At 47.0% G+C, this 12,117-nt stretch overlaps 1 protein-coding gene across 1 annotated transcript in view; it reads right to left on the minus strand.

Annotated features, from left to right (window-relative positions):
* Nucleotides 1-10,675, minus strand: part of SUCLG2 (succinate-CoA ligase GDP-forming subunit beta) — a 275,629-nt gene extending 264,954 nt beyond the window's left edge. The window contains exon 1 of the mRNA XM_047094643.1: nucleotides 10,528-10,675. Within this exon, the coding sequence (XP_046950599.1) occupies nucleotides 10,528-10,611 (84 nt within the window). The 5' untranslated portion in view covers nucleotides 10,612-10,675. The remainder of the gene's footprint in view (nucleotides 1-10,527) is intronic.
* Nucleotides 10,676-12,117: the final 1,442 nt, after the last annotated feature.

The raw sequence follows: 12,117 nt of genomic DNA on the forward strand, positions 1-12,117 counted from the left end.
CAGGGACTGGCGTGGGAACCAGCGGCCTCTGCACGTAGCTTGAAGGATGTGCCCAAGAAAGCAGCTCATTACTGAGTGGTGGCAAAAAGACCCAAACAAATCCTCTTTGGGAAGTGCGAAGTGGAGGTGGACCACTTCAACCCACAAGAGAAGCTGGGTTACTTCAACGCAGAACACTCTTCCAAGTAAAGCTGAGGAAGTGCCCTGGGCTCATAGAAGCCCACTGTCTACACGTGTCTTCGAAATACTCATTTGGGTATTTGGACAAATGAGATGACTGCTCATGACAACCCATCTTCCCACTTAATAATTCCTTCCTGAGAAGTATTTTTCATTGTAATCATAAGAAAACAGTCTAAAACAAGGCCCACTGCCATTATCTTCAACTCTGGTAAATGAGTCCAACACAGACAAAAAAGGTGAATCGTAAGGACATCTTCAGAAAGTTGGAAATGTGAAAAAGGAAACAAATCAATCATGAAAATGTGATCTTAGAGACAAGAAGTTCACAAAGGATGGAAAATATAATGATGTTCTTAATGGACCAGGCCACGCCCCCCCCAACACTGCATGCAGAGCTCTGCTACGTGGGGATACCATGGTGCTGCTCCTAAGACCCGCCCCCCATTGGGGCGCCTGGGTGGCGCAGTCGTTAAGCGTCCGACTTCAGCCAGGTCACGATCTCGCGGTCCGTGAGTTCGAGCCCCGCGTCAGGCTCTGGGCTGACAGCTCAGAGCCTGGAGCCTGTTTCCGATTCTGTGTCTCCCTCTCTCTCTGCCCCTCCCCCGTTCATGCTCTGTCTCTCTCTGTCCCAAAAATAAATAAACGTTGAAAAAAAAATAAAAAAAAAAAAAAAAAAGACCCGCCCCCCATCTTAGCCATGGGCTGCAGGGTGGGGGTAGATACCTTCTGCCAAACAGTCCATCTATCAGCTGGCCAGTGACCCAAACGTGAATACAAAATGGTGAGCTAGACAAACAAGGTTTTCTCCTAAAAAGTATACTATTCTGGGAGATGGAAGCTAGATGATGTTTTGGGGATGGGAGGCTAAAGTGGGCATGGGACTGGACAGTCAAAGTCATGTGCAGGCAGAAGTTACAAAGAGATGTAACCATGAGTAAGTGACTGGTTACAGTACAGAAAGGGCACAGAAGAGCCAACACCAAGGAAGATTAGTGTTGAGTTCTAGTACATGTCCCTTTCAATAAACCTTTTATTTTTCTTGCGATAAGTCCAAGCAGGTCTCTTTCAACCAAAGAAGATTTAAGAAGCATCAGCACCACCCACACAAGACTGAGAGCACAGAAGGAAATAACAAAGCCAGAATGCACCATTTCAACAGGGCCCAGGATGTCATTAACACCAGAAAAGGCTTCAGGCTTGGGAAAGCATGTCACTGTGCTCAGGTTTAGACATCTGTGCTTGGGAAGGCTGGCAGATGTATGGGGCTTTCTATTTCTCTTCCTTTATTTGCACGTTCCTTTTCTGAGGCCCTAACAAAGTGTCCAGAGAACACTCAGCCATAGGGTCAAAGTACTTGGTTCTAGAAGTAAAGATAAGCAGGGACACTTTATAACCAGAGTGGCTGCTCCCACCCTCTCGGCTCAGGGATGGTACAGAGCCTTTTATCACCTTTTTGCTTTCAGCACAGGATAGGAGGGGGCAGCACCTTGTGATCAGAAGAAATCATGGCTCCTGACCAGTATATTGCCTTAATAACGCCAATCTTTCTCTCCTACCTCCATTACCAACATTTCATCCACTTCAGTTAGGGTTTTCCAGAAACAGTCTTGGTTTGTTACACCTGCTGCCCTGGTGTGGTAACAATTCACAGTGCTCACGGTCACTTTCAAAGTATCCCAACCTGGCAACAAATTATGCAGCCAACCTAATTTTGGTGCAAGCCCCCATCTTCTCCCATGTTATGTACAACTGGAGGAAGAAGAAAAAAGAAAACCTGTAGATCAATCACAAGTATGCAAATAAGTTTAGTTTTCAGGGGCTCCTGGGTGGCTCAGCCAGTTGAGCATCTGACTCTTGATTTTGGCTCAGGTCATGATCCCAGCATCATGAGATGGGGGCCCATCTCGAGGTCCATGCTGAGCGTGGAGCCTGGTTGGGATTCTCTCTCTCTCTCTCTCTCTCTCTCTCTCTCTCTCTCTCCTTCTCAAATAAAAAAAGTTTAGTTTTCAGAGATGCTGAAATGTGAAATAGTCTTGTAATAAAATACGTAATTCTTACAGATCAAAAGAATTATCAGTGTTTAAGGCAAGATTTAGACCCAGACAGTCTGACCCCAGTCCTGCCTTACGCACATTCTCCTGATACAATTACTAAGGGCACTGAATCAGTGCACAGTCCCCCAAGGGAGCCCCATGCTTGCAACATTCCCCCCCACATCTCCATCCTATATGCAGAAAGGGTCCTCTAAAGCTTCAAACTTCCCCCTTTGCCTCACTATCTAAACTCTTCAATGATTCTCCACTGCCCTCAAGAATAAACCTTAACTCCAATACCAGACGCCAGGATCAGCAGAATGGTGCCCCTGCTTTGGTCTCCGGCCTCATCTCTGACTGCCCCACCACCCGAAACTCCACAAGGCAGCCCTCCTGAATTCCTCGGTGCCCACAAGTCACAACCTTGGTACCCGGACAGCCCAGAAACGGAAGCGGGCCAGGCACAGGGAGAAACAGGAAGTGGTAGGAAAAGAGACACCAGACCCACATGCCACCCCCCCCACAGGTCCCAAATTTGCACACAACTACCCCTAATGCTTGGCCATGTCTCCAACATCAATTTATACATTATACCAAATCCCTCCAATTTTAAAACAAAAATAAACTTTACAGAGTTAAGCCTAGGAAATCTATGCCTTCGTGACTGGTGCTAAAGTGCTATCCTTTTGGAACCATTTTTGAAAGAGGCAAAAGCTAGCCGTGTCACCTGCACACTGATCCAAGTCTGCAGTTAGAATGCCAGGAAGCTCTGTCCTCCAGGAGCACCCCCCAGAGCCCACCCTTCAAAAGCAATGCAATTTCACAACTTCAGAATCCCCGAAACACTACAGTCAGTGCTCCACACTTGGGCAGACAGCAAAAGGCACCTGGGACTGGCTGTGACTACAGTCTATTCTTTAGGTGTCCCCGCCACCTCAGACCTTTGACGCACATGAGGTCCAGAAGCCATCACTACTAAGTAAACACGAAGATGTGCAAACATTTCTGGAATGAGCCACATCCAGGATGGTGCAACGGAGCTCACCACGTGACCTTCCCCACTGCTACCTTGGGCTTCTACAGACCTTCACTTCACGCCCTCTTCTTCACGCCCTCTTCACGCCCTGCAGAATAATGTAGAACTGGGGTACAGGAGGCAGGCCGTGGACTGTCTGAGCCTCAAGGGCTCCAGATGTAAATGGCAAATTATCATCTCGGTCCCACGTGGTTGGTGCAAAGATTCAAGGGAACAAAACATATGGAAAACACCAAGCTAGTGCCTAACCCTGAGATGGCAGCAAACAATACATGTGTATCAGATCTGAGAAGGGAAAATGCTTCTAGCTTAGTAAAGCATAAAAAAATGCAAGTAAAGTTAGCTTCAAATTTGCCACAAGAAAAATAACCGTTGTGAGCCAACCATATCATTATGTCAAACGTCCTCTCTGAAACCACATATGAGATTTATCCCTTTTCAGAGAACAATAAATTGAGGTTCAACCAAGTTCAACGGTTTGTAAAGCAAGAGCCTGGCAGACCCAGAATTTGAATATTGTTCGATTTGAATGCAGAACTCACACCCTCTTCTCTGTTACCCTGTTTCCCAGAGCCTGAAGCCAGGGAAGGAGTCAGATAAGAGCCTGGAGAAGACAACCTGGTACACAGATCAGTACACCTGAGTCAGCACAAGCCACTCGGGGCAGAGAGACTGGGAAATGCAAGCAATCAGTGTAACCGGATGTTTCCGCCCAAATAGGATCTTTTAGCAACAGTTTAATGTTTTAACAGCCTAAGTGGCTTGTCAGCATGAGGCAGGTGACTTGCTCGCACTCTAATTGTAATTAAGCAAGTTGCTCTTGACCTCTCTGTGACTGTTCCCTTACAGGTGTCATGAAGACAATACAACCTCCTTAGCAGTAATGTTGCAAGGGCTCAAGAAATGGTATGCAGAGATCACCTGCATAGGGTCTCTGCGCACATGCGAAATGAACAGTCTTATTATGAAAGTCCTTTCACAACTAGACTTGCTACAGCCCCTTCCTTCCTCGCTTGCCTCGAATGTCTGCATCGTTGCTCAACTTCTGTTACTTACCTGCCCTTCCCTCTTCTCTATGAACCACACTCAGTCACTGAGACCACAAAAGCTTACTGAATACCTTGCCAGGCGAGCTGGGGAAACTGGTGGTACGTAAGAAAATCTTCGGCCTCAATGAGCTTACAATCTTCTATTTGTTAGAGAGGGAAGAAGACAGACAATAAATAAATATACAAAGAAGAAACACAATAAATCACCACACTTTAAAACGTTAGCATAATAAAGCAAGTAAGGGGTAGAGAGACATCTCTGGGGAGAGGCAGAATCAGATAAAATATTCAGGGAAAGCCCTGTCTGAAGATTTAACATGGAGTCAGGGAGCTAATGAAGGAAGAGAACAGGCCTGGGAGCAGAGGAAACAATGTTTCAGAAAGAGAGCACAGCAAGCCCCCCAGTGCAGGAACAAGCACAGCCGCTGAGAGGACCAAAAACACAGCCCAAATGCAGCATTCACATGCTCTAGTACAATGCTTGGTTTGCCCGCCAATTTTGCCACCAAACTCTGAGCCCCCTGAGGATAGGGGCCGTGTATCTCCCATCTGCATTCACTCAGTCATGTAGCAACCTTGACATGCCCAGCATTCTCGTCAACATTGGGTTTACAGGGAAGAACTAAACTGACATACTTGTCGCCTTCAGGGAGCTTATACCCAATACCACCAGGCACAGACCAAGTGTTCAGAAAACCAACTACACGAACAATACTTGCAGGGCGCCTGGGTGACTCGGTCCGTTAAGTGTCCAACTTTGGCTCAGGTCTCATGGTTCGTGAGTTCATGCCCCGAGATGGGCTCTGCTCTAACAGTTCAGAGCCGGCCTGGGATTCTCTCTCTCTGCTACTCCCCGCACCCCCCCCCCCCCGAAACCCATGTGCTCTCTCGCTCTCTCTCAAATAAATAAACTTAAAAAAAAAAACTCACTAAATAAACTTTTTTTTGTTTAATGTTTACTTTTAAGAGAAAGAGAGACAGAGCCCAAGCTGGGGAGGGGCAGAGAGGGAGACACAGAATCTGAAACAGGCTCCAGGTTCTGAGCTGTCAGCCCAGAACCTGACACAGGGCTTGAACCCACGAACTGCAAGATCATGACCTGAGCCTAAGTCGGACGCTTAACTGACTGAGCCACCCAGGTACCGCAATAAATAAACTCTTTTAAAAAATGAACAATATTTGCTTGGTTTTTAGTTAGGATGGAATTCTATGCATGCTGAGTTCTAGGCTTTCTGCAGCCCGCCCCCCTTCCTCATTTGTCTAGAAGATCACCTTCAGTTACATACCTGCCTCTCCCTTCTCCATACAAAAGGGATGGCAAGAACTGACTCCTGCACTCTCCCCCACGTTCTCTCTCCCCTCTGCCTTTTTGCACACTGCCCACCCCACCTGCAGTGCCCTCCCCACTTCCCTCTTCACCAGACTAACTCGAGTATTATCTCCCAAAGTTTCATTAGGATATTGATTTTACAATTTGCTCAAACGTGGGCAAATCTCTCAAGTTCTTGAGGCAAAACATTTCCATGGAGTAACAGAAAGTGATAAATCAAGTGACAACCCCACACTGAGTAGTAAAGAGAACTGAAGGACAAATGATCTGAGGTTAGGCAGATAATTTCTCTTCCTTCCCAAAATATGAGGTATTATTTCAGCGACTTTCTGGGCATTGTGCCTGCGGAACAGGGCTGCGATACACAGGCAGCAACGTTCTCACAACGATGGGTCTGCGCACTCCATCCCTGGCCCATAAAAGATCAGTTTCATTTACAGTAAACAAAACCAATTTGGGACACTTAAAGGTCTTCCCCACACAGAAGGTCAACAGTTTAGCTTCTAAATTATCTGAGATAGATTTCTTCCTCTAACAGAAGAAATTGCAGCTGTAAAAAAAAAAAAAAAAGTCAGATATTTATTCTTTTAGGCAAAAGGCACAAATATGTGAGTCACAACTTCCGGCCCAGCCTCCACAGGCTCATTTAGCTGATAAGGACTTACACGGGACCTTTAGTCCTTCACTTCTAAAAGCCACGCATCCCTCTTTCTCCTCCTACATCCTGAAGGAGCAGAAAAATAAGCTGGAGCCACCCATTTAGAAGAATACAACAGCAGGGGCATGGGTTTAAACAGTTTCCTTCAAAACCATGTGTTCCTCTAGGAGTTCCTGGACAGAAGCTCCGGGCTTTGCAGAGAACCACACAACTCCACAGCTGGGGACCTGACAGGCAGTGTTTCCCACAAGGTCTACCCTTCACCACACAGCAGCTCCGCAAACCCCACCCTGCCATTATGAGAGGGAACGTGTGCAGAAGGGCAACAATACCACGTTTGGAATGATCATTAACCATTGAAACTGTGCCCTTAACCAAAATTCCCATGTGACATGACCTACAGAGTGGGCTCATCTCTGTGCCCACCGCAGCCGTGTCATGCTGCATGACATTGCCATGTAGTACAGCATCCTGTTCTCCTGGAGGACTATTTGGACACAGCAACATAGCCCTTACATGTGAAAAATCCCCTAACAATGATGAGATCTTTACTAGAGTACTGAGTTCACAGAACATTCCCCCTAAAAGTTTCCAAAGCCAGCCTATGTCTGCAGTAGGAATTATACAGTACAGTAATTACATGCCTAATCTTTAGCAGCCAGGACTGGGTTTCAGACCCAGCTATTATTTTACTAGCTAAATAACTTTGAGAAAGTCACTTATCCACTCTAGACTCTTAAAAGCTCCTTATCAGATGCTGCAAATCCCCACGTGATCTGGCCCCTGCCTACCTCAAGCTACTACTGGTACTACCACTTTCCCCTCTTTAACTATTTGGACATGTTGAGCTCACTCCCACCTCAGGGCCTTTGCACTTGCTGTCTTCTATGCCTAATACACTCTTCCCCAAAGTTTCACCTGGCTGGCCACTTTTGGTTACTCAGGTCTCAGCTCAAATGTCAAAAAGTCACCTCCAGGATCTCATAAACCTAATATTGAACGTGCGACTACATACTGTACAATTCCATTTACATAAGTACAGAAAGGAACAAGACCATGGTTTGGTGGTGTAAGGGTAGGGACTTGGTGACCCTTTCCAGGGTGGAGGCAGCAACAGGTAGAAACACCAGGGGATCCTCGGGGTTGCCACTAAATGATTAGTTTTTTTTATCTGAATCTGGTGACCTGGGCATGTTCCGTTTGTGAGAACCCTTCAAGTTGTGCATTTATAATATGTACATTTTCAGTACATGTGTTACATTGCAACAAAAAAATCAAGCCAAAACAAAACAAAACAAAAACCCCACCTTATCAAATTGGTTTACCTTGACCACCTAATCTACGTACACCTTCTTGGCTAAGCTATTCATTCTCCATCCCAGGATTCTATTTTACCTTTGTGTAGCATTTGTCCCTGGCTGAAATCATCAGCATTATTTATGTATGTATGTACAGTCTAGCCCTTCCCCACCCCCATTAAAATCAAGTATGATGTGGCCATGTGCTCTGCCGGCTTTGTTCTCTACCCCCCAAATATCAGCACCTAGAACAGTCCTGTCCTAGGTATAGACTGAATAAAAAATGTATGTAAAATAAGAAATGGCTAAAGCAGGCTTTCTAAGACTATAACATCAATCATAAGTCAAATAACTGAAGCCAAGAGCAGAGGAAATAAGAAATTTCAATGACATTAAACCTCGGGAATATGTGTCAAATGTTAAATTTAACTACAGGGTGGGAGAGGGGAGGGAGCTAAAGTGTCATTCTAGGGACATCTTTTTGAGTGGTTACAGTTACTTCTCAAAGCAGAAACTGGGCCTTTTATCTCTGCATACCCAACAGCTCTGCACGAGGCCCTAGTAAAAACTAGGTGTGAGGCAAGAGTGGCAACAAATTTCTGAAAATACTTAGGATTTTTAAGGTTCGTGGGAAAAGGGGGTCATGTTCAACTGTAATGTTTGCCATGGCCAAGAGAGTAGGTACGCACAACACCAAAGGAGACTCAGTTGGAAGAGATACTAAGAAGTACCCAAGAATTTAAAAAGTATCTTAAAAGTCATGAGCAATACTCTCCTAATACTGTCAATTCTAAGAGATTTATTAAAAAAAAAATTTAGGGGCGCCTGGGTGACTCAGTCGCTTGAACATCCGGCTTTGGCTCAGGTCGTGATCTCGCAGTTCGTGAGTTCGAGCCCCACATCAGGCTCTGTGCGGACAGCTCAGAGCCTGGAGCCTGCCTCAGATTCTGTGTCTCCTCTCTCTCTGCCCCTTCCCCGCTCACGCTCTGCCTCTGTCTCTCAAAAATGAATAAAGTTTAAAAAAAAATTTTTTTTAATTTAAATGTCAGTAGTTCTAGGACTTGGATGTTATATAGTGGCTACTTGATAAGCAGACTAACCTCAATGCTGACATGACGCATTTTCATGAAGTCTACGCTCACCAAGCAACAGCCCGGTGTAACAGAAACTTAAAAGTAAACTATTCTGGAATGGGGCTCTGTCACAAACTCTCTTTATAACTTTGAACAAGTCATTGAATTTCTTTAGGCCTCAATTTTCCACCTGTGAAATAAGCTGGTTGCACTAGATACTGGTTAATGTCCATTTCTGGTTCTTGAGCACTAAGTACTAACCCGAACTTCTAAAAAATTCTCATCTTTGAAACCTTGTGCTTACAGGGTAACACATCATCCAAGAGTGATGTAAATCAAAGCTGCTGGATGGAGCGAGGTAACAGAACCTTTTGCCCAGTCTTGCCAAACCAAGGCTATCTGTCCCCAGACAGATTCTCTGGAGTGTTGCGTTCAGATCTCACTTCTTGGTTAGGCAGGAAGCCCTATCACACCTCGGCTAAACACTTGGGCTCCTTGTACAATTAAAGCTTTGCTTGAGTTTTCACTGCCCAGGGCCCTATGTGTCTCATCAATTCAAGTCTGCACTCATAGTTAGCACTACAGTTGTTTTTTGTAACACTTAAATAATGAATAGGACTTGATCACCTGGAGGTATTCTCACTGCATTACAATAGTTATTAGTGATTTTAATTAGACAAAACTGCCATTCCTTTCCACTATCCCTATTAAGGATATTACAGTAATAAGTATTAGCACCTTTTAAATTTACGTTAACAAAAACAGAGAAATGAGAAGTCAGGAAATGAGAGGGGAAAAAAGAAAAAAAAAAAACCTTGCATATAATTAGCCAACGCTTAAAGTAACTCAAAGAATCATTGGTAGCTATCTTATAATTTTCCTAAAAACTATGTTATGCATATCCTGGTTAAAATTGCATGTGATAATTTGACTCTCATAAATTAAAAATGAGGAAAATGAACAAGGATGTTGCTCAGCTGGGGCTGAGCCCCACGCTGCCCTTTCTTTAAAGGGGGGGAAGAACTTATCTGTGGACAATCAGAGGTTGAGCAGTTGAGTGATTTCTCCAAGAGTCATCACCAACTTTTAACCCCCCAAAAGGCTTCTGAATACTTCGGTTCGTGCCATTCTGCAGAAACTACAATCTACAGGACGCCAAGTTTGAACAGCTACTCGGCATCCACCCGCGGCCCCTTAGCTTTCTATTCTCTATAAACGAGGAGAAAGTGGACAGGGGGAATGCTCTGACGTGTGTTTGTGACGAGGCTCATTCCTCGTTGCAGGGAAGGGAGAGCGTTTCCCACTTTCCTCCTCGACCCCCGCATTTTGCCAACTCAGGCGCCCCTGAAATCTGCAAAAACAGTCCCCCCGGAGAAAGTTCCTCAGGGAGGTGAATCATTAATACCAGCCAGGCTGGGATGGGTTTCTGGGCATGTTCTTCACGTGGCCTAACACACGCGCTCAGAGGTCGAGACGTTTCTAAAGGAGAGCTGGCAACGTGGATGGTAAAACCTCAGGTCTCCTAAACCCGGCCGAGAACTTCTCGATTTGCCAGGCGGAGCCAGGTGCGGTGCCGGCGCCCTCCGCGTGGGCCCAGGGAACCGACGCCAGCGACTGCTGAGTGCTGGGTGTCGCCCTCCTCGGCCCCGGGCCCACACCCGAGCAAGGGCTGGGGGCGGAGGGGGGTCTCCCACGCGCCCGGGAGCAGCTCCGCGCGTCGCCTCCGGGGGTGCAGCGCCCGCGCCGCCGGGCACCCGCTGCCGGGAGGAAACAGGCGGCGGCGAGGACGAGGAGGGCCGGGAGGACCCGGGCAGGCGGCCGCCCCGCCAGCGCCCTCCGCGCGGCTCCAGCCACCGGGCGCGCTCACCTGGGACCTGGCCGCCAGCAGCGGGGGCCGGAGCGCCAGGTCTCGCAGAAGTTTCCGGGCCTGCGCTGCCACGGGGGACGCCATCTTAAACAGGAAACTCGGCGCGGGGGAGCCGACTGCGCGCGGGCGGCCGAGGTCGGAGGAGGAGGAGGGAGGAGGAGGAGAGGGGCGGGCCCGGCCGGCCCCCCGGCCACCCCCGCGCCCCGGCGCGCGGCCCCTCTGCGCGCGGCCCCGCCCCGGCGCCCCACGCCCCACGCCCGGCGGGGCCAGCACCGCCCCCGGTCCCCGACCCCGCCCCGTCTTCGCCTTCAGCCTGCGGGGGTCTTGTGGCCTTGTCACCGCGCCACCCACTGTGGGCATCAGCAGATCCCCAGCCCTGCGGTCGTGGGGTTTAAACTCTACCGAGGACCAAAGGGCAAGCGAACAGTAGTCACTGCCGCGAGCGATGGAACTGGAACCGGGGGCCTTCGGAGCTCAGATCTCGCAGAGGAGCCTGGGCACGCGGTGTCTGAGCTGGGACTTGAAGGAATAAAGGGGAGGCGAGGGTTCTGGCGAAGGCGGTGAAAGCCTTCTAGAACTCAGTTAAGACGTTTTTTGTCCTTAACGGAAGATCAATGCAAAACCATTGAAGGGTTTTGAGCCCGGTAATCAGCATAATAAGAGCAGACATTTATTTGGAGTCTCCTGACACTAAGCACTGTGCAGGTAATAAAAATGCTGTAGCAAATATACTTGATGTGTGACAAGCGCTTTACAAATAGGAACTCTTAGTCTCCATAGCAACCTTTCCGGTAGGTACCAGACTAAAATCCCCATTTTGCAGAAGAGGAAAACGAGGCACAGAGAGGTCACCGCTCTGATAGGAATGGAAATGGTGTTCAAACCCATGCTTTCTCTCCGTGCCCCATTAAGAGCTGTTATAGATTCTTTTTTAACCTTAGTTACTCTTGAGCCTATGATCATGAGAAAACTTGCAGTGTAACAGAACTAGGCAACTATTGCTGCTAGTTTCCTTCCTTCCCTCCCTCCGTTTATTTTTTCTTAATATATATTTTGACAAATCAAATATACAGACAAGTTACAAGAATATGACCACCAAATGCCCAGGTATCCTTAACCCGGATTCCCCACCTATATTTTGCCCTATTTCACATTCTGGATAGGTAGTATATATAAATGGATTTGTAGACCATTACTTGTCACAAGTTTACCTGCTAGATTTAGCATCTATTGATGATTATTGCTTGCATCAGTTATGACTACGATGATTGCAAAATAGTTATTATGTAATTCCATTCTTTTCTACATTTTTGTTTACATTCTACCCTGAAGTGAGCTTTACTTTTGCCCACATTTCTTTATTAACTCTTGTATTTACTTGTATCAGTATGGACTTGTGGATTCCTTTTTTGGTGCCAAATCTATGCTCTTTCCTATTACACTCACTCTGCTGCCTCTGGATACGGGTCATTTAATCTTCACATGAACCTTCCGAGGAGGTTCTGCTGTTACTCCCATTTGCCAAAAAAGAGAACAGGTTCCCAGAAACACTATGTAACTTGCCCAGGGTGACACAGCTTGGGATCAGAC

The sequence above is a fragment of the Lynx rufus genome, unplaced genomic scaffold (genome assembly GCF_022079265.1).
Source record: "Lynx rufus isolate CCGP_SWC_20201006 ecotype Redwood Valley unplaced genomic scaffold, mLynRuf1.p SCAF_4, whole genome shotgun sequence".
NCBI lineage: Eukaryota > Metazoa > Chordata > Mammalia > Carnivora > Felidae > Lynx > Lynx rufus.